At 34.8% G+C, this 19,647-nt stretch overlaps 1 protein-coding gene across 5 annotated transcripts in view; it reads left to right on the top strand.

The window, feature by feature from the left end:
- Positions 1 to 19,647, top strand: part of LOC118735355 (neural cell adhesion molecule 1-A) — a 233,164-nt gene that overhangs the window by 107,573 nt on the left and 105,944 nt on the right. For all 5 annotated transcript variants that reach the window (XM_036465061.1, XM_036465064.1, XM_036465063.1 and 2 more), the window contains exon 3: positions 9,388 to 9,514. In XM_036465061.1, the coding sequence (XP_036320954.1) occupies positions 9,388 to 9,514 (127 nt within the window). The remainder of the gene's footprint in view (positions 1 to 9,387; positions 9,515 to 19,647) is intronic.

Here is a 19,647-nt window from a genome sequence, read left to right as displayed (position 1 = left end):
CTGTCAAATTCAAAACACACAACATGTTGTCTCAAATGATCATAAAAATATTACGATCATCTAACACGCAACTGTTCAGTTGATCAGAAGTGCAAAACAACGCGTTCAGAAGGTGCAATCGAAACAGTTACTCAGCTGTTGCGCCTTCTGAACGTGCCCATTGTTGCATAGTATTTTAAGCACAACACTTCCTTAACTAAATTCGACTTTTCAAACAGGTGGCGACCCTCCCAAATGTAATTAAAAAATAAAGTTTATTCGAAACCATTTCGATTGATACCCATATTGGAGTAATTTATTTAACGTATTAAATAATTTGATTTTGATTTTCTTACATACGGCACAAATCTAAAACCATGTTACACATCTACAGGGCAAGCCCTTTCATTTGACACCTACCCCTTATTTGAAAATCGAACGAAAGATACAGATTTTATGACTTGGTGTTAAATATTGAACGCAAACATCTCCGAACGCGACAATGATCGGACTTTAAAAAAAATTTGTCTGGTAGAATCTGGAAAAAAATGTGGTAGATTTCAAAAAAATGTGGTAGATCTCAGGTTTTGGATCAAACTTTGTACAAAAATTAAAAAAATTCTGCAAGGTTTCAGCAAAATTGCAAACATTTTAATTAGAATCTAAACAAAATTTAATTGTAGTACAATAAAGTTTGAAGTTACTAAAAATTGCATTGAGTTTTGACAATTTTCTTCCTTGACAGTGTAAAGCAGTTCATTCCATATCAGGATATTTTTAGAACATATTTTGAAAGATTTCTGCAACCTTGCGGAGTGTTGCCAGGTTTTCTTTTTATCACATACCGATGTAGCGAACAAATGTGGCACGTTCCAGAAAGCGCTACCTGGGATTTGCCGATTTTGACAATTCTCAAGTAAAATTAAACAACGCTTTTTAACATTTTCGCTATTAATTCTTTTTATAAATCATATATTTTGCAATTTAACACAATAAAACCACGTTTCCTTTCGAAAAATTGAGTATTGAGAAAGTTTACTATTTTACAGTTTATTTTATCCTCCCAGCAGAATGTTGTTAGTGTTTAGTGCTGGACAGTATTTGCTCTTAAAATTAAGAAAATTATGTCGAGCAAAAATAAAACTACTCAAAACCGCAAATATGTGGTAGATTTCAGACCTTGTGTGGTAGATGCTCAAAAAAGTGGCAGATCTACCACAATGTGGTAGAAGTCCGATCGCTGGCCAGAAGTCTCTTCATTTTTGAAGGGTTCTTCTACCCTGGGTTGGAAACGGAAAAAAATTTGACTAGTTTCCAGCTTTGTAAAATGTAGTCAAGCTAATACTGGCTTTCCAAATCCTTTGTGGACAGTATTCCAAAGGCTCCTTAAAATATCATTTATTGTTAATTTTATTCTTTCCATGTTCATAATTCAGTCCAGTAAGTCTATAGGGTTGCAATATGCCCGTTTGTGTGGATATCGTTGGGCCCTGATCGCAGCCAGGAAAGTGTTGCTTTTGCCAATTCACCGTCCGCTCCTCTATTAAATAAACGTTCTTTGGACCAAATTTTACTAAGCCTCCAGTTTTCTGTAAATATTGGCAATGTTTCTTAAATACGCTAACTAGCCTGGATGTCGGTTTCTTGGGAATAACTTGTATATTGCGTCGTGTAACCTGCGTTTTTAGTTCATGCTGAAATTATACCAGGTGTGTGTAGTAATAAGAGCGAGAAGAAAGATTTGACAATATTTTATTTGGAAATTTGCCCTTAACAATTTCTATAAGATAGTGGCCGCTGTGGTGTAGTGGTAAGCAGTGCGCGCTTCCACTCCGCAGCGCCTGGGTTCAAGCCCTGGTCAAAGCAACATCGCCAAAAATTTAGTAAAAAGGTATTTTCTTAACAGCGGTCGTCCCTCGGCAGGCAATGGCTAACCTCCGAGTGTATTTCTGCTATGAAAAACAGCTTCTCATAGAAAAGCAATCGTCGTTCGGAGTCGTCGTAAACTATAGGTCTCTCCACTTTGTGTGAAAACGTCTAGGCGCACGCCACAAATCGGAGGAGAAGCTCGGCCAAACACTAACATATGTGTAAGCGCCAATCTATTATTATTATTAGTTGAAAGTCATGAAAATAAAGCGAGAAAGCTGCTTTATTATTTAACCTGTTTATAATATTACTATGTTTTTAGTTTTTCTTTCAGACGTATAAAATTATTAAAAAAATTCAATGCAAGTAAAAGTGAAAATACTGTAGAATTAGAAAAGTTAAATTTTTGGTACTAAAAGACGAATAGATATTGAAAATGTCTCTAACAATTTTATCTTTAAATTTACTTAAAAATGTCCAATATTTATTTATGAAAAAATTTTAATGTTGAATTTTTTCAAAAATAAATATTGGAAATTTTCAAGGATATTCAATACCAGTATATACACGACCACATTCTCGAATTTTGTCCTAATTATTATTATTTTCAAGACCCATTCGTCCTTCTTAACCAAAAAAATTATTTTTATTTCTTCAGAATTTCATCTTTCATTTGGTACCCATATTGAAATTCCACATTGTACTGAATATTTTAAATAATCTTTTAAAATAATTATACATCTGAAATATGAAAGTCCTTTAAAAGGTCCTTATCTTAGAGAGAAAAACTAAAAACGCACGTTGACAATATTTGAACCCTAGATTCCTGAGTATATGGAGTGCTTCAAGTGTTTTTGAAATTTTTCTCTTTTTGTCGTCGGTGTTATAGCGCATAGAGCTCGTCTTGTATTCCGGAATTGAATGATTCGACTTGGAAGCTTTGCCAGTAGTCAAGTTTCTCCACATAGCATACATCACATTCGTCCAGTATCTGCCCTTTTTGGTTTTGCGTGTCATTAGCCCGGTAGGCCAATTAAAATCAGTATTTATTGATATTTTTATGAGGCGATGGAAAAAACTATATTAAAAAATGGAAAAACTATAAACAACCTAACACTTTTTTCCTTTTTAAAGATCTGCTCTAAGAAAACATTTAAAGTAAGCGTAAATATATATTCACAAATTTTACTTCTCACCCGAAACACTCTTGAAATTAAGTGTATCCCCAAAAATTGAATTTCGACATCTTTACTAAATTAAATTACTCTATCTTATGAAGGTTAAAAAGTTGCCCTCAGATTAACGTTTCTCTGTAATTAACCAAACTGTCACAAGATTAAGTTAAACAGTTTTATTAACCCATTAGATGGCTAGCAAACTAACGTTTATGTATTAAATTATATTCATAGGGACATAAATTATCGCTCATGCACACTTACATACATATATAATCGCAATTGTTAGCATGTGTAAATGTGTATGCCTGAAGCTTATATTATAGTGCACATAAAAAATATTTACCACATAATTAAACCTATGCGCCGCAATGCCAATGCCAATGCCAGTAAAAGAGGAGAGTTATACATATTACAATACACATGTATGTAGGTATACCTATTTGTGGTCTCGGAAAACCCACTAGGAAATATTTTTCAATATTTTTGGAGTATATTTTTAAGAAAACTAAATAGGGAGTCCGAAAAATTCAAACCTTTTTTCTGCAACAGAATAACCATAGCCTAGTTTTGAAAGAGGCCATCATACTGGAGGAACCACGAGAATTTTGGAGTTTGCAAACCACCGCTTTATTATAATGAGGAGTATTTTCACCGAAGGCGTCATATAACTATTGTGAATATCTCACTTAATATTCGTATTTGAAACAGAACGTACGAAAGTTTTTAAAACGGCAGGGGGCGATGAGGGTCGATGAACCAGTACAAAAAATTTACTTCTTAAAATAAACAACTTTTCAGTAAACATCAAAGCTCTAACTCTTCCAAATTTTATAGTCGCAGAACAAAGCCACTTAACCTTTGACTGCTAATAATATAAAATTCAGACCATTATTAAATAACATAAAACTGCAGTAAACAAAGACTGGAAATAATTATTTTTAAGATTTGGAAATTAAAAAGACTTATTGAAAATGTTGCTCTTTGGAAAATTCCTATCAAACCTCCTCAAAGTTTCTTGATTTTAAAAGTTTTGGGATTTAGTATATTAGAAATAATTTGTTATATTTTGCTAAAAAAAATAATTTTGCGAAGAACATTTGAAAATTTTTAATTTTAATTTTTGAACAAAAAATAACAAGTATTTTATGAGTTTTAATGGTACATACATTAAACCTTATTCCTTAAAAATAAAAAGAAAGCTTAATTGTCGGAAATATTCTGCCAACTTTTTCTTAAAGCCAATTGAAATAATACCTGGACGAAGAATAAATATCTGAAAATCATATATGAAAATTTAAATTTTTTATTTTTGTACTGAAAATCTGTAGTTACTTGCCGATTATGAGTTAACTACGCACTGTGAATTTGACCCTAAGTTAAAATTTTGTTGATGCTCTTTGAGCAGCAAATAAGGGGTGCTTTTTAAATTATTATTTTTTTTTGTGCAGTGATAAATTTAATTATAAGTTGTCACGGTTTTTTGAGATCTTTGTGAGACATTTTCAAGATTTCCTTAGAATTTTCAGCACTTTTGAGGTGTGCTAAACCTAATTTTCTATAAATATAGAAAAAAAATTTACTGCCAACTTGGGGCTTAATATTTTACCTTACAAAATTAAGAAGCAAGTTTGTATACCGATTTTTTGCATAAATTTTTAAAGCCTTAAGTTTATTAATAAACATAGCTTTTTATTATTAAAATTGATAAAATAATATTAACAAATTAATATATTTAATTTTTTTGGTTAATTAAATTTTTGTAATACTAGTCTTGGCTTTCTTGTTGGCATTTTTCTATGCAACCATGTATGTACGCTCGCGTCACACTATTCCTATCATCATCAGTTTAAGGTAACAAACGGAGGCTTCTCATACATGTGCTTGTCGTATGCTTATTATTCATTTTATACTCATTAGTGTCATAAACAACGACGTCAGCGGGAAAATATGGCAACGTTCGTGGGGAAAAACAAAGGCAAGCTGACAGAGCAGGCAATCAAGCACCCAGCCAACTGCAGCCTTGTAACAAATATTATGAGCACATTAATACATGTATGTGTGTGAGTGTGTCTGTGCTTAAACTAAAGAAAGTTAATGAGGCATGCGCCATTAAGTCAGCGCGACAAACGACACTTTTTACATACTAAATGTGCACATATGCATACATACATACACGTATGTACATTAGAGAGGTCCAAAATAATAAAGTCGGAATTTTAATGCTTCCACCCTTTAGGATTCTTTTGTACCAAAAAAAATATACCCCTATTTTTATTTTGAAATCAAAAAATATTTAGGGAGTGTTCACAACGCTCAAATTTTTCCATGTATTTTATATGGGGATAAAACAACTTTTTATAGAAATGGTGTAAAATTCTTGAAAATCAATATTTTTCTGCATTGCATTTCTAGGGGTTTTAGAGGACCCATAAAATATAGTTGCCATAAAAGAATGGTTAAAAAAATAATTGGGTATTATTACTGGGAATCTCTTGAAAGTAAGTAAAGTTTTCCGATCGAAAAATATTGATTTTCAAGAATTCCACACTATTTCTACGAAAAGTTGTTTTTCCCCTATATAAAATACATGAAAATCTTTGAGCGCTTTGAGCACTCCCAAAATTTTTTTTATTTCAAAATAAAAAAATACGGGTATATTTTTTTCGGTATAGAAGAATCCTAGGGGTTGGCGGCATTAAAAATCCGACCTTATTTTTGTAAATACATTTTTGGGCCACTTTAATGTACATAAATGTGCTTATATATAAACACATTTTCAAATGATGCAACATGCAAGGATACATACCTTATATATGTATGTATGTATGTTGAAAGCACACACATATACCTACATAAAAAACTGTGAATATGGAGCTTTACTCATATGACTTAATGAAGTTTACCATATTGCTCAGCTAGTCATTGTTGTTGATGCAAATTTTTGTGTGTATTTTCTCACTTGGAAAATGAGAAATGTGCGCATTTCAGCAGAAAAACGAGGTTTTAATAGCTCTTAAGTGATTAGCCACGAATTTTCTGTGAATTATCGATTAAGCGCAGCAAAATTATGCTTAATTTTGCTGAACAGTTACGTGAAAACTTTCGAAGAGTCAGTTAATAAATATCTTATTTTATATATCTATATACTTTTTAACGTTGTTTTACCAAGAGGGATCTCGTTCTATTTAAACCAGTGTGGAATTGAAAAATGTATGCTATCGCCTTATCTTTATGCCAGCAAAATCACTTAGGTATTCATTGGTTTCGGCGCCCGTGGACCTCAGTGTGCCCCTTTTCAGCTCTTCTCAGCACAAGGATCTCCGTCTATCTTTTCACATCCCCTTGCGGCCATATGACTTTCTCCATGTTAGGGGTTTCCATTTTTCGCCTGTTTTTCTGAGATGAGGTATAACTGTATGTTGAGCTTGTAGGCAACGCACGGCATGTCCAATCTCTTCCAATACGGCGAAAGTGAATTAAAAGTACCCTTCCTTGAAAGCTCATCCGCTATATCATTGCCTGGTATACCCCGGTGTCCCGAAAGTCATACCAAGTGAAGAGTGAACTGCTCTGTCAACAAGTTAAGCAATCAGCGGCAGCTCACTACAGTTCCCGAGTTGCATGTGACAGAGCTTTTGTCTGGGAGTAACGTGAAAGGCATTTTTTGTCCTTAAGAACTTGGCGGAAGTACTTTTGTAGTAGGCCAACGCAGCTTAATGAAGAATTTGTTAAACAAATATAACAGTATCAGTAGATTAACAAAGAATATGAAAAGATTCGTAAATGAGTTAAGTACAAAAGAAAACTTCATGAGATGAAGGCTTACGTTAACCACATAAATTGTAGGGCGGCAAACAAAGTGTCGAGCTTAGTATCGAGCATAGCGTCGAGAACACACGTGCATATACGCTTTGCTCTTCACGCGCGCTCCCATTGAAACATACGTATACGTTTTTAGCTTAGGGCGAATAGGCGCTTCAACCTTTGTAAGATTCACCGTTTAAGAATATTTCGGGTTCTGAGTTGATGCCATGACCAATCCAATGGCGTTGGACTATGTCTATATCATTCTAAAGCTAAACCATTCCTCGCATACTTTAAGGGCCGCGACATAAGATGTAGTAATTTTCCTTGCTTCTGCTTCATATGACATCATGGTCATGATAACTAACTTGTAGAGTGTGAGTTTTGTAAAAAGTGAGAGGTCATTATTTCTCAATTGCCTACTCAATGGAAAACAGCATTTCTTAGCTATGGTAATTCTGAGTCCGATTTTGAGGCAAAAAATTACTATCAGCTGATTCTGTACTTTTTCGAAATAATAACAATCAAGAGAAGTGTGAGTGCCAAAGAGCGAATGCGCCGACGAAGATACTTCGTTTGAACGCCTTTACCAACACGCTCATTCGCTTTGCTTCCTTATCAAACTTGAGAAAGGCAGAACAGAGTCGCGTGTTTTGTTACCGTTGTTGTCGATAGCATCGGAGTCCGCCAGAAATTGTATGCTCTTGTAATAAACTGTTCGTGAGTGGTTTAGTTTGACGGCTCTTTTTATTTTCTACAACATCTGGTTAAGAAAATCACACGAAAAGGTATAGCCCTGTCTGAAACCTCGTTTTATATCGAATAGCTCGGAGAGGTCCTTCCCCATTCTAACGGAACTGGTGGAATTGTTTAACATCATTTTAAAAGGCCCTGTTAGTTTCACGGGGATAACAAATTAAGATATCGCGGCAAACCGGATTTGAAATATGAAAATAGAATGTGTGTGTGTCGATCTTATTTTCGCAGGTTTTTTCCAATATTTGCCATACTTACAAAATGCAATCAGTTCGTTGGCGGTTGCCAAGCAATACGCCCTATATGACATTTTACTTGATGCTTAGAAGGCTGGTTGTACTTAAGTTGGTGTATATGTCGGCCGCTGTGGTGTAGTGGTAAGCAGTGCGCGCTTCCACTCCGCAACGCCTGGGTTCAAGCCCTGGCCAAAGCAACATCGCAAAAAAATATAGAAAAAAGGTTTTTTCTTGACAGCGGTCGTCCCTCGGCAGGCAATGGCAAACCTCCGAGTGTATTTCTGCCATGAAAAACAGCTTCTCATAAAAATACCGTTCGGAGTCGGCGTAAAACTGTAGGTCCCTCCGCTTTGTGTGACAACTTCAAGGCGCACGCCACAAATCGGAAGAGAAGCTCGGCCAAACACTAACATATGTGTAAGCGCCAATCTATTATTATTATTATATGGCGAGGTCGCCATGCTTGTGGACTGAGCAAAGCACAATTAAATTCCAGTCTAGTCTACAAAGCCTAAATGTATCTCTATTCACACACAAATTAAGATGCGAAGCTTGTGAATTGCACAGGCGAACAATCTTAGCAATTAGTTAATTGTGCGCTTAAGAGGTTTTGTATGATGACTCCCCAAACGCATATCTGCCAGTGGCTGAAAGCCAAGTAGTTTTCTTCTTGACTCGTATGCCCGATTTCCAATTGGCCAGTGCGTTCTACCCAGCGCGAAATTGGAAACATTTTTGAACCACTTAAATTATGCTAGATTATTAATTGGCACTCCTATTGCCAAATATCTACGCCATACTAAGGAATACTGCGGACTAAAGCTACGTACAGAGATTTCAGCTTGAGAGGATTTTTGAAACCTAATGAATTTCTTTTAAAAATCTCAGCGTTAGTAACGTAATCTACATGTGGGTAAAATTTAATTTCTTGCGAAAATTTATAACAGGTGTATTTTATTACTAAGTTGTAAACAAAGTATTTTACTGTCACTCCTAAAATGTCTCCATATAATTTTGTTTTGTTGTTTTCTTTCCTTTTTCAAAACTGAACTTCTGTATAAGTTTCGCTTAATGCCGCTGTCAATTACGTTTCAGTATCGAGTTCGCTGATAAAATCCATTAATTTAATCTTTTTTTAGTTCAACAATAATATTTAATAACGATACTAACATGCTGCGTTTTTCCGTCTTCTTTTCCCTTTTCATGCACAAAAATAACAAAAAACCATTGACGACCGTTGTCTTCTAATGCGACGTGATTAACAACAAACCCGGCATTTGTAAACTGCTTTCAAACGAAAATTTAACCATGACCGCTGCTATCGCCATCTTTTGCTTGGATATGTTTTCATATTGCGAACACCATGGCGTATACGTGATTTCCTTTGTATGGCGCCCACTCGCAAACGCATGGTTGCGCTTTTGCCTGCATTTGATTGACATTTCATGGCAACCACCACCACCACCACTGATGACGCTTTGTATTGCGTGTGATATGAATGAACATAATCGCAAATATACGAACATGAATAATGCAAATAACGACGACAACAACTACGATTACAGTGAAAACAAAAGACATCGATGCCGTGGAAGGCAAATCCGTCTCGTTGCCCTGTCCGATTAGTGCGCCGCTGAGTGACGTTTACATGGTCTTATGGTTCCGCGATAATGCTGGTATACCGTTGTACAGGTGAGTCAGAAGCTAAAAAAAACATAAATATATACATACATACATATATACTATATATAACAAAAATAGCAAACAACTTCTTTTGTTTGTAATACAATTTTAAGACCATAAGGGCTCCATCTACTGTTGCTATGAGTCACAGTCCCCATATCAAATTCCTTTGTTTTGGCTTCACTTAGTAGGCGTGAAAGGGTTATCACCTCCTGCGACGCTCTGCGATAAGCTGATAGTAATGATTTTAATTTCTTTTGCAAAAACAAAGTTGGCTGCTTAATAATTGCTGCGAAAGTGAGAAGATCACGCGATGTTAATGGCAGAACAAACGTTGATATTTTTAGTTTTGTTTTTCCTTTTTGTATGTATAGGGTTTCTTTCTTTCCTGTATTTTGTTGTTCTAATTTTATGATGCAAGCGTGTTGTTGCCACTAATTTTATTTATTATAGCAATTCTTTGCCCGCCAGCATGATTTATTGCATGACTTATGTACATCCAGCCGAAAGTCCCTTCTTCCATAAGTCAAATTTGTCGGTGCCTACATTTGACTAAATGTATTACAAACTTACGTACTCACGCACACATGTGTACATATATGCTTGCATAAGTTTCTACACATAGTGGATTTGTTGTAAATACTTACCCGTATGTACATACATATATACATAAATATGTATGTAGGCACGTAAATTTGTGCACTTGTGCCATTCTACATGTGTTATTCACACACGCAATACGTGTTTTGATGTTGTGGCGCAACACTCTGCATGTGGCATGCCACAAATTTAGTCGTTTTTTTTTGTTTTTGCGCTACGTCAACTAAGTTGAAATCAAGAAAATATTTATTATATCGCCACATTGCTGCGGAAGATGCAAAGGAAATTGCACTTCGCCAGTTGGATATGAGTGCGAACGTATTCGTTGGGACGGTGGCGAAGAGTGAAACGAGTTAGGCGTTGCAACATTCGAAGTGCACCGGCACTCAGCCACGTCTGTATGCATGAATGGGGCGATAAAATACACAGAGCGAAATCGTATTTAACACGCACGATGTAATTTATTTCTATGTGAAGAATATTTGGTAGAATTTTGCTTGGTATTAACATTGTTATGTGTGTTTAGATTTCGAGAGCTGTAAACTTAGTTTGTCCCACAATGTAAAACACATAATTTTTTCAACTCATACATGTACTATTGTTTTAGTTTAGGTTAGGTTAAGTAAGTTTAGAATAGCTGCTATTGTTCAAGGCCACGAAGGCTGGGAATGCCCCTTCCTTAGGTATTGAACCTTTATATACCTATTCGCGAATTTGAACAACATATTGTACATTTATTTTTTGGCAACTTCGGAAGCACTAAAAATCGTATCAATATTTTTAGAAATAAATCAAGCTTTATGATAACTTGGACTATGCTGAATAATAATAGTAATAATAGATTGGCGTTTATACATATGCTAGTTTTTGGCCGAGCTTCTTCTCCGATTTGTGGCGAGTACCTTGATGTTGTCACACAAAAGAGAGGGGCTTATAGTTTCACGCCGACTCCGAATGGCGATTGTCCTTTTATGAGAAGCTAGTTTTCTTGGCAGAAATACACTCGGAGGTTTGCTATTGCCTGCCGAGGGGCGACCGCTGCTAAAAAAGAAAAATTTTTTCCACATTTTTTTGCGATGTTGCTTTGCTGCGGAGTGGTCTGAACAAAGGAGTATCATAACCTAATTTTAGTAGATTATTCGTCAGAGTTCGCGGTACTTTTGGGTATCCCTATCACAGGTCACTACACTGTTAACCTCTCGCAGAAGTTTATACTGCCTTAAAGTATGTAAGTCTTCTTCCCTGCAATATAAACTTTTCTTTTCCTATACCGTCAGCAGCGCGTAGCACATCTAAAACTTTGATGAGACGCATTCGTGTAACTTCGTGCGACATACATAAGTTAACCAGCTTATATCGCACACGATCTTCAAAGGTGACACAACTCTCTGGCATTTTTGAAATTATACACTAAAAATGCGTACAGAGCTTTTATTTACCTTTCAGCAAAAGCTGGAGCAAATTTTTATTATAATTTGTTGAAAAAACCTTGCCCATATGATTTGCTTGTGCTAAGAACGTGTAATTTTGAGTTGTGTCACCTGTGAAGACCGTGTGCGATATAAATTATCTAATTCGCTGCAATATATAATATTTGGCTCCTCATTCCGGCGACTCAGCATAAAGGCTGTTGTCGATGCATTTGGATCTAATAAAAATCGGACACACTTGTAAGTTTTAGTTCTTAACTTTGTATTATCTTCTTCAACGTCAGATATGTATCTAGCTGTCTGTAGTCGAAATTCATTAGTTTGATCTCACTTTCATTGGCGGCTTTAGTGGATTAAACAGAGCCCACTTAACAGGGAAATTATCTTAGTTCAAAGACAGTCTTTCGAAATACACAATTCTTTCTTAAAACAATTGGCCATTTTGGCCAATACCACGAAATCTCTTTTCTGTTTGTCTGTTAGAAATAAGTTTCCTAAAAATTAATAAAAAATAAATAAAAACTACTGGACTAAAAATTAATAATATTTCTCAGATCCATAGAATTTGTTTTGATAACTTTTGCTTTTGAAATTTTAGCAAAAGTCTTTATAAAAAATTAATGACATTGAAACCGAAAAACGTGGAGCGCATGCAGTACAAAGAATTCGATTTCATTGACAATAGTCAAACTACATAACATTCTACAGCGGAAGTACAAACTTGAGATCGATTTTAAGCGGTCGTTATTCATATGCCCACATACATACATATGTTACTTTTCATATCAATTCAGGTGTATTACATGCGCCCCACGCTTTTCATTTTCAATGCCATTAATTGTTTATAATGACTTTTGCTAAAATTTCAAAATCGAAAGTTATCAAAATAAATTCTGTGGGACTGAGAAATATTATTTTCTACTTTTTAATCCATTTATAAAAGCGTTGTATATTATAACGTTTTTTTTTATTTTATTTATTTTCTACTTTTTAGTCTTGTCTGTACAAAATTTTGCAATAGATACTACAATAATTCAACTTGCAGTGTAAAAAGAACAGAAGACTATGCAAGCAAAATGTTGTTTGCTCACATTTAGTATATGCCTACATATGTACATACATACATATAGCAGCAATTAGTTTCATTTAAAGAAATGGCGTGTTCTCCATTTCCGCTCTAGCGTATGTAGTGCATATTTTTAACTTCTTCTGGCGAGGCCACATCTATGTCTAGAGTTTTTCTAATTGGATGTCTTTGATATGATACCTAAGACGAGGTTGATATCTAGACTAGGTTTGCCATAAATACCTTTGCTATATTTATAGTATAGTGGTTTTGACATACAACATTGCAAGTTGATAAAAGCGTTGTAAAAAAAAATATATATATATATGGGACGTTCCATGTCAACCGGAAATAGCTGCTATAACATCTACCGCTTAAGCTTTGTTGTTCTTTTCATTTTTCCTAACAAAAAAATCGTGGTATAAAGCTCAATAATACTATTGAAAAAAATATATCTTTGAGTACTAAAATAATACCTGGCAGGATTTGTAAGCGTTTGGTGTAACAAATTATTGCTAGCCAACTAATTACTTCATTGAGAATTTTTCGAAAAATAAAACTTGTATACAAAAAAAATTTAATCTCTGAACTAAATTTTTAAATTGAATCTTCTTTAATCGTAATCCGGAAATCCGGCTGGATTTTAGGTAGTATACGGCAGGATAGTCGGATAACAGAAAAACTGTCGGATAAGCCGGATTCCGGTTATTTACCGGATATCCGGCACATCCCTAGTAACAGCCAAAATGAATCGAGATATAATATAGACAAATGTATGCATAAATGATCAGAGTGAAAAAAGAAATCGATTAAGCCATGTGTGTATGTCCGACCGTATGTCCATCTGTGCGGCCGTGTAAACGATAATTTGATCAACAATCGCGTCATCTCAATGAGATTTGATACGTGTTATTCCTTTTATTGAAGGTAGGTTGGTGTTGAAAATGGGCGAAATCGGAATGTAACCACGCCCAGTTCCCACATAACGGTATTTTCAAAAAATGCAAGAACTAGGATATTTCAGTACTGGATGCAAATTGCTGAAAATTGTTATGAAAATTTTGGAAAATGGGCGTAACTCCGCCCACTTATGATGCATTGCTGCATGTCAGTAGCGACTTTACTAATCCTTACCGAACTCTGTACGGGTTTTGCCTAGGGTCTAGGAAGGCAATATGTAGAAAATCTTTGAAATCGGGCAGTATTTACGCCCACCTCTCATATAACGGTAATTTACAGAAACGCGAAAACTGCAATAAATCAGTAACTACTGAAACTAATTCACTCAAAATAGATTATTGCAATAACCACTTAGCAGAAAGTTAGATTATTATAAATTTTTGAATAATGGGTGTGGCGCCGCCCACTTATGACCACAAATATGTATCTAGGTAACCGATTTATCAATTTCTACCAAACTCGGTGCACTTAATAAAATTGGTACTGAAAATCAGTTCGTTTAAAATTATTCAAATTGGATTATAATATTACAATCGCTTCGCGTATAACACTTATTTTCAGAAATACCAAAACTGCGATATTTCAGTAACTGAGGACGCTAATTTACTCCAAGTTAATAGTTACAAAAATCTCTTAACAGTAAATAAGTAGGTACCGCCCACTTTATGCATACAAAGGTGTATCTCGTTAACCACTTTGTCGATTGCTACCAAACTTGGTTCAATTATATCATGAAGTCTAACCCGGCATATTATCGAAACCGTTTGAAATCGGGAAAAACATCCCTGCTTATCATGCAAATGTAGTTCAGAGAAAGTGGAAAGGACGCTATTTGATACCTGTGCCGGGTATATAAAATTCGGTTCGTCCTAACCTATACTCCTTTACATCTGTGTTTTCACAATATCCTACACAATATGAGCAAGAAGTAAAGTTCCTCATACGCCATGCACGATTACCTACGCGCTTGGTCAAACTTACTAGGCAAACAATGACAATTAAATACGCGAAAATGATTATTAGCGTAATAATTTTCACCAAAATTATGTATATAATTTATCCAGGCCGTAGCGGGGGGGTTTGGAAAAATATTTTTTTTATTTTCACTTTTATTTCAACATATTTTGATTAAAAGAAAAATACTGATAAAAATAAACTATTTCACACAAACAACAATAAATATAATCGATAATCGCATGAGGCTATTGCCTGAAAATTTTAAGATGCACTTAGTGGCATTGTGCTACTATGATAGCACGGCCCAGTAATCATAGTAAAATTATGTACATTAGACTGCATCACCCGCCGAAACTGGGAACCCACTCGCCACACCACTGCAGATTCTGTAGGACGGACACTTCACGGCACATTTTATAACGATGTCCTGTTCTGCTACATAAAAGCAAAAGATACTTGGCTGATCATCTTATAACCGAGGGCGCGGTAAAGTGCAGAGATTTAAGCCCAATACTCATATTAAAATTTCTCTCGGATATTTAAAGACACAGTGCTACAAAAAAAATCATGAAATTCACCCGAACCAAACCTAGTGTAGGTTGTGTGTATGGTTGCGTACAACATGAAAATTGATCCCGTTTAATTCCTGAACCCCCCATTTCTTAAAAAAAGAACGTTATTTTCGTACGTGATGCACTTATCTATTAATAGCTTGACTAGTTTCCATCCCATGTTAAAAGTCGAACAAGTTTTGAAAAGAGGAGTTATAGACCTGTAAAACGATGTATAACAATATATTATTAGACTTAGGTTGCGTAATAATCTAAAAGAACATTTATTTTCTAATAAATTGATACCTCATCTAATGCAATTGTATAAAAATTGTCGAAGTTAAGCAATTTAAGCAAAAATACGATCTTGAATTTATATGTATGTATGTACCGGACGTACAGATTTTTTGAGCAGCATAGCTAAGGAGGTCATCAATATTTACTCAAAATTGATATATATGTATACAATAGCTCATAAGTAGGGCTATACAAAACATGTACTAAAAATTTGTTTTAAGTGATTAAAAAATGCAATTAAAAAAGGAAAAAATGCTATCATATAATCTTAAAAAAACATTTTTTTAATATTCTTCACAGTTTTTTGGCTTAAATACATACATACATATATGAAAAATACATATTATATAAATATGAACGTATATACGTATGTTGTACAAAATACGATATACTAAAACAAAAACATTTGAGTATCTTCAGTTACATTGTTATAGAAAAAACATCTAAATATCCTCGGTAAGGCAAACAAGTAAGTCAACTTTACAAGCTGATTATCTAACGAATGATTAAAAAATATTTATGTTACAATAAACAACAAACTACTGAGTTATATTTTCAAATAAAAAGGCACGCCTCTTGTCACGTAACAAGCTTTTGTACATGGAAAATGTTCGCTCTGTATCAGCAGATGTAACAGGCGGATATTTAAAATAGGCCTTTTCCGAAACCGTGAAGTCGTTTTGTAAAGTCGAAGTATTTCCAGCAAAAGTATTGGAAATATTTTTAAGCATTTCGAAACCCTGATTTTTAGTTAACACTACTTCAAGTTTATTGGTTACGGCAGGCAAGTTCACAGATCCAGTTTTATATTTGGCATCATTGAAAATGTCGACGGAATTTTTTAATAAAAGACCTGCAGTTTCCAATTTGTGTATGCATTTTGGAAGAAATCCATGATTGACAACGACACAAATAATTTGGTTTTTAAGCTGAGGTTTTTTAAAAAGAGTTTTTGCAGACTTTATAGAGAAGGCCTCCTTGCCGTCAATTTCCTTTACTATTTCGAAGTTGTCTGCATAATAGATGACAGCCTCTTGCCATGATCCCCATCTAGTGATCACAGGCTGTGGTGGCAAAGGCAATTTGCACATTTCTTTGAATATTTTAATACTTGATGGCGATTTAAAGATTTTTTTTTTACATCTGCTACTAAATGGTCAACTAGTGGATGAAGCGAACGTATTGTTTCACAAACATGATGAAGCCCCTGGGCCAGACAAGTCACGTGAATGACTTTCGGGTGAAAGGCATTAATACCTTGTGCAGCTTTCACCATGTAAGTTGTAGCATCAGTCATAAGTAAAAGAAATATGTTTTTGAATTCAGAACCCAACAAGTTTACGTATTCATGAAATAATCTGACAATGGTGCTTGGGTTCACCTTTGTAAAAAAGTTTTACCGTGCCGGTTTTGTTCGCCATTCGGCAAGCCAACAATCACATTGGCAACGCCCCGACCCGCAGCTTCAGTGGTTTCATTCATAGAAATTCATTTTTACAACTAGTTCGTATTTTTCAATTGTTGATTGATAAAGGCTGCTTATATGTTCTCCGTAAAGATATTTCAGAGAGCATCTTAAAGGAGGTATATTTTTCAAAAAAAATTTTAGGTTACTATTATGTACTTTGTGCAGGGCTATGTCAGCAGACAAAAGCGTCACAAAAATCTTTAACGAAGTTTTCATATTTTGCAACTGTCAGACTGATAAATCCACATTTCAAACTTTGTGTAAAAGTTATAAAAAATCTGTAAAGTTTCAGCTGTTTCTCTGCGTCTGCGACCCTTTCTCGTAGCAGTCAACAAACACAGGATTTAGCCAACTGTTACAGAAAATCCACGGTGGAGAGAATACAGAGGTGGCGCCGATGACGATACCGCTACTCGGCTCTCAGTGATTTTGACAGAATCAGCTGTTTTGGTGACGTCATAGTAGAGAAGACAGCAGCAGTGATGTGCTGAGTCAATACTTTTAAGTACCCAATACTCTCGATACTCGGTACCGAAACATTTAGGTTTCGAATAAAAGCGCACATAGGCCAAAAATATGGAAAAAACGCCTAACAAAACCCGAATGTAAGAGCCAATAGAGCTTTTTTACTGATTCAAATGAAAGATGTATATATGTCGGTTCGATGCCATAATACAGAGAAACCCTTACTTGTTTGAAGCATTTTTGTTCCAGCTGAATCGGACGATATCATTTTTGTAGGCCTGGGACAGATTCTGTAACCAGTTAACGACAATTTTCGAATCGGTATCGGTTTTGTCGACGTTTGATATCAAATATTTGTAAGTCAACAAGTGCGATATCGATCCGAAACTTGTCGCTAACTGGCTACAGAATCTCTCCCCTGAAAAGCTTCTTCATCCGTCAAAGTATTTTTCTTGAACCTTGGACCGACTAAGGTTGAAACTGATAAAATAATATTTTTCTGTGGCGATAAGTTCAAGTGTTTTAGCCGATATCATATAAATTAGTAATGAAAGTTTTTTCTAAACCTGAAATGCATATAATGGCGAGGGTTTAATGTAAATAATCGATATCGGATACCGAAAAGGATGTATAGGGTACCGAAATCTTTTTTAAGTATTGGGTACCGAGTATTGGGGACAATTCAGCACATCACTAATCGCCCTCATTCTCGCCGCTCTCAGTTGTCAACTCTACGATGACGTCACGCTAAAATTACTCTCACGAATTCTGCTGCAATCGGCGCAATCTTGTATTCTATCATTCTTGCAGAAAATCATTCTACCACGCGTAAAAGTCACAGCTGTAAAAATACGAGAACTCTTTCATTTAAATTCTGACTCTAACTTCTTCTTAATAAGGGAACAGCACAAAAATGAGCAAACTCGCTTTGTGGGAAGTAATGTTCATGTTTCTTTCTTTCTTTTACATACTCCGCTTTAAATGTAAAAAATAAGAATACACATAGATACTATTGTCCCTCTTTGCCATTTGAGAAACGTAAGATCATCGGAGATGATTTTTTCCAATTGGAAAATATCCAAATTATGCCTAAAAGCATGCTACGAACTACAAAATATTACTTTATATATGCATGCTAGGCCCAAATGCGTCAATATGTAAAAATATGCATTTATAGCAAAATATGCCAATATATTCTTTATCAAATATACCTAGTTTTCTTCGTTGCGAAGTAAAATATGCAAAAATATAAACACTATGAAGGTAAGGCTTAAGATAAAAAGTATGCATTTGCATATTTTGAATTGCCCTACTCATACGCAAAAAATTAGTTTGTCATAAAATTTTGGGAAAATGGGCCTGGCACCGCCCAATTATATCATATATGCGTATCTCAAAAACTACTTGACGATCTCGACCAAGATTGACATCAGTGTTGCTAGGTCTTCGGCATGAGAAAACGTCCTTCTTGGTCTGAAAAAACGTCATTTCCTACCCGAAAAATTCTTTTTCAAATGAATGTATAAAAAATTCGTCTTATTAAACTTTTATTGCATAACAAGGTACATAGATATGTACGTAAGGTATATTAAAATGTCATTTCGATGGAGCACATTTAAAATTCAATGTAAACTGGTTTAAGATCGTTAATATAAAAATCATTTTATACATGTACTTGTGACCAGCTGATTAAGTCAACAACGTTTCGATCGATTTTGGCTGTTTCTATTTTGTTTATTTAATGTTTATTATTTTTCCATAAAAGCCAAGCTCATTATATAACAAACAAACTATAAATCCACATTTCAAACTTTGTGCAAAAGTTATAAAAAATCTGTAAAGTTTCAGCTAGATTTTCAACTTTTTATTCAGATTTTTTAGAATTTTTTTGAGTATGCAGTTTGATAGCGCATTAAATTTCTGGGCAATAATGAGCAAGTTTGAATGGGCAAAATACTCGCGTTGAGCAATATTTCAGCCTTTTTTGCGTTCGTTACATTTTCAATGAAGTCTTAAAAAAGTCGCCTATTTTTTTCTGACTTTTAATGCCGCTACAGCTTTTTTAATGCTTTTGCGAGCGTGCGTGTTGCAATAGATCAGCTTTACCTGATTTGGCTTTTAATGGGCCTATTGCAAACATTACAATATGCCTCGTAACCTCAATTGTTTACACAACTATCCTTTGAACACGGGATCCTTAGTCCAAGATAAAAAAAAAGTGCGCGTACGCTTGGTTTGCATCATATTTAAGTAATCTGTGTCCAAAGAATAAATATCTCTTAAAGCAGCTGCTGCAAAACACAAAGCTTTTAAAGATTTTTTAAGAAAGTAATTCAAAATCAGTTCAA

The sequence above is a fragment of the Rhagoletis pomonella genome, unplaced genomic scaffold (assembly GCF_013731165.1).
Source record: "Rhagoletis pomonella isolate Grant_MI unplaced genomic scaffold, Rhpom_1.0 Rhpom_scaffold_00003, whole genome shotgun sequence".
Taxonomy (NCBI): Eukaryota; Metazoa; Arthropoda; class Insecta; order Diptera; family Tephritidae; genus Rhagoletis; species Rhagoletis pomonella.
Note: the sequence above shows the minus strand (reverse complement) of the source record. Positions and strands in the feature narration are given on the sequence as shown.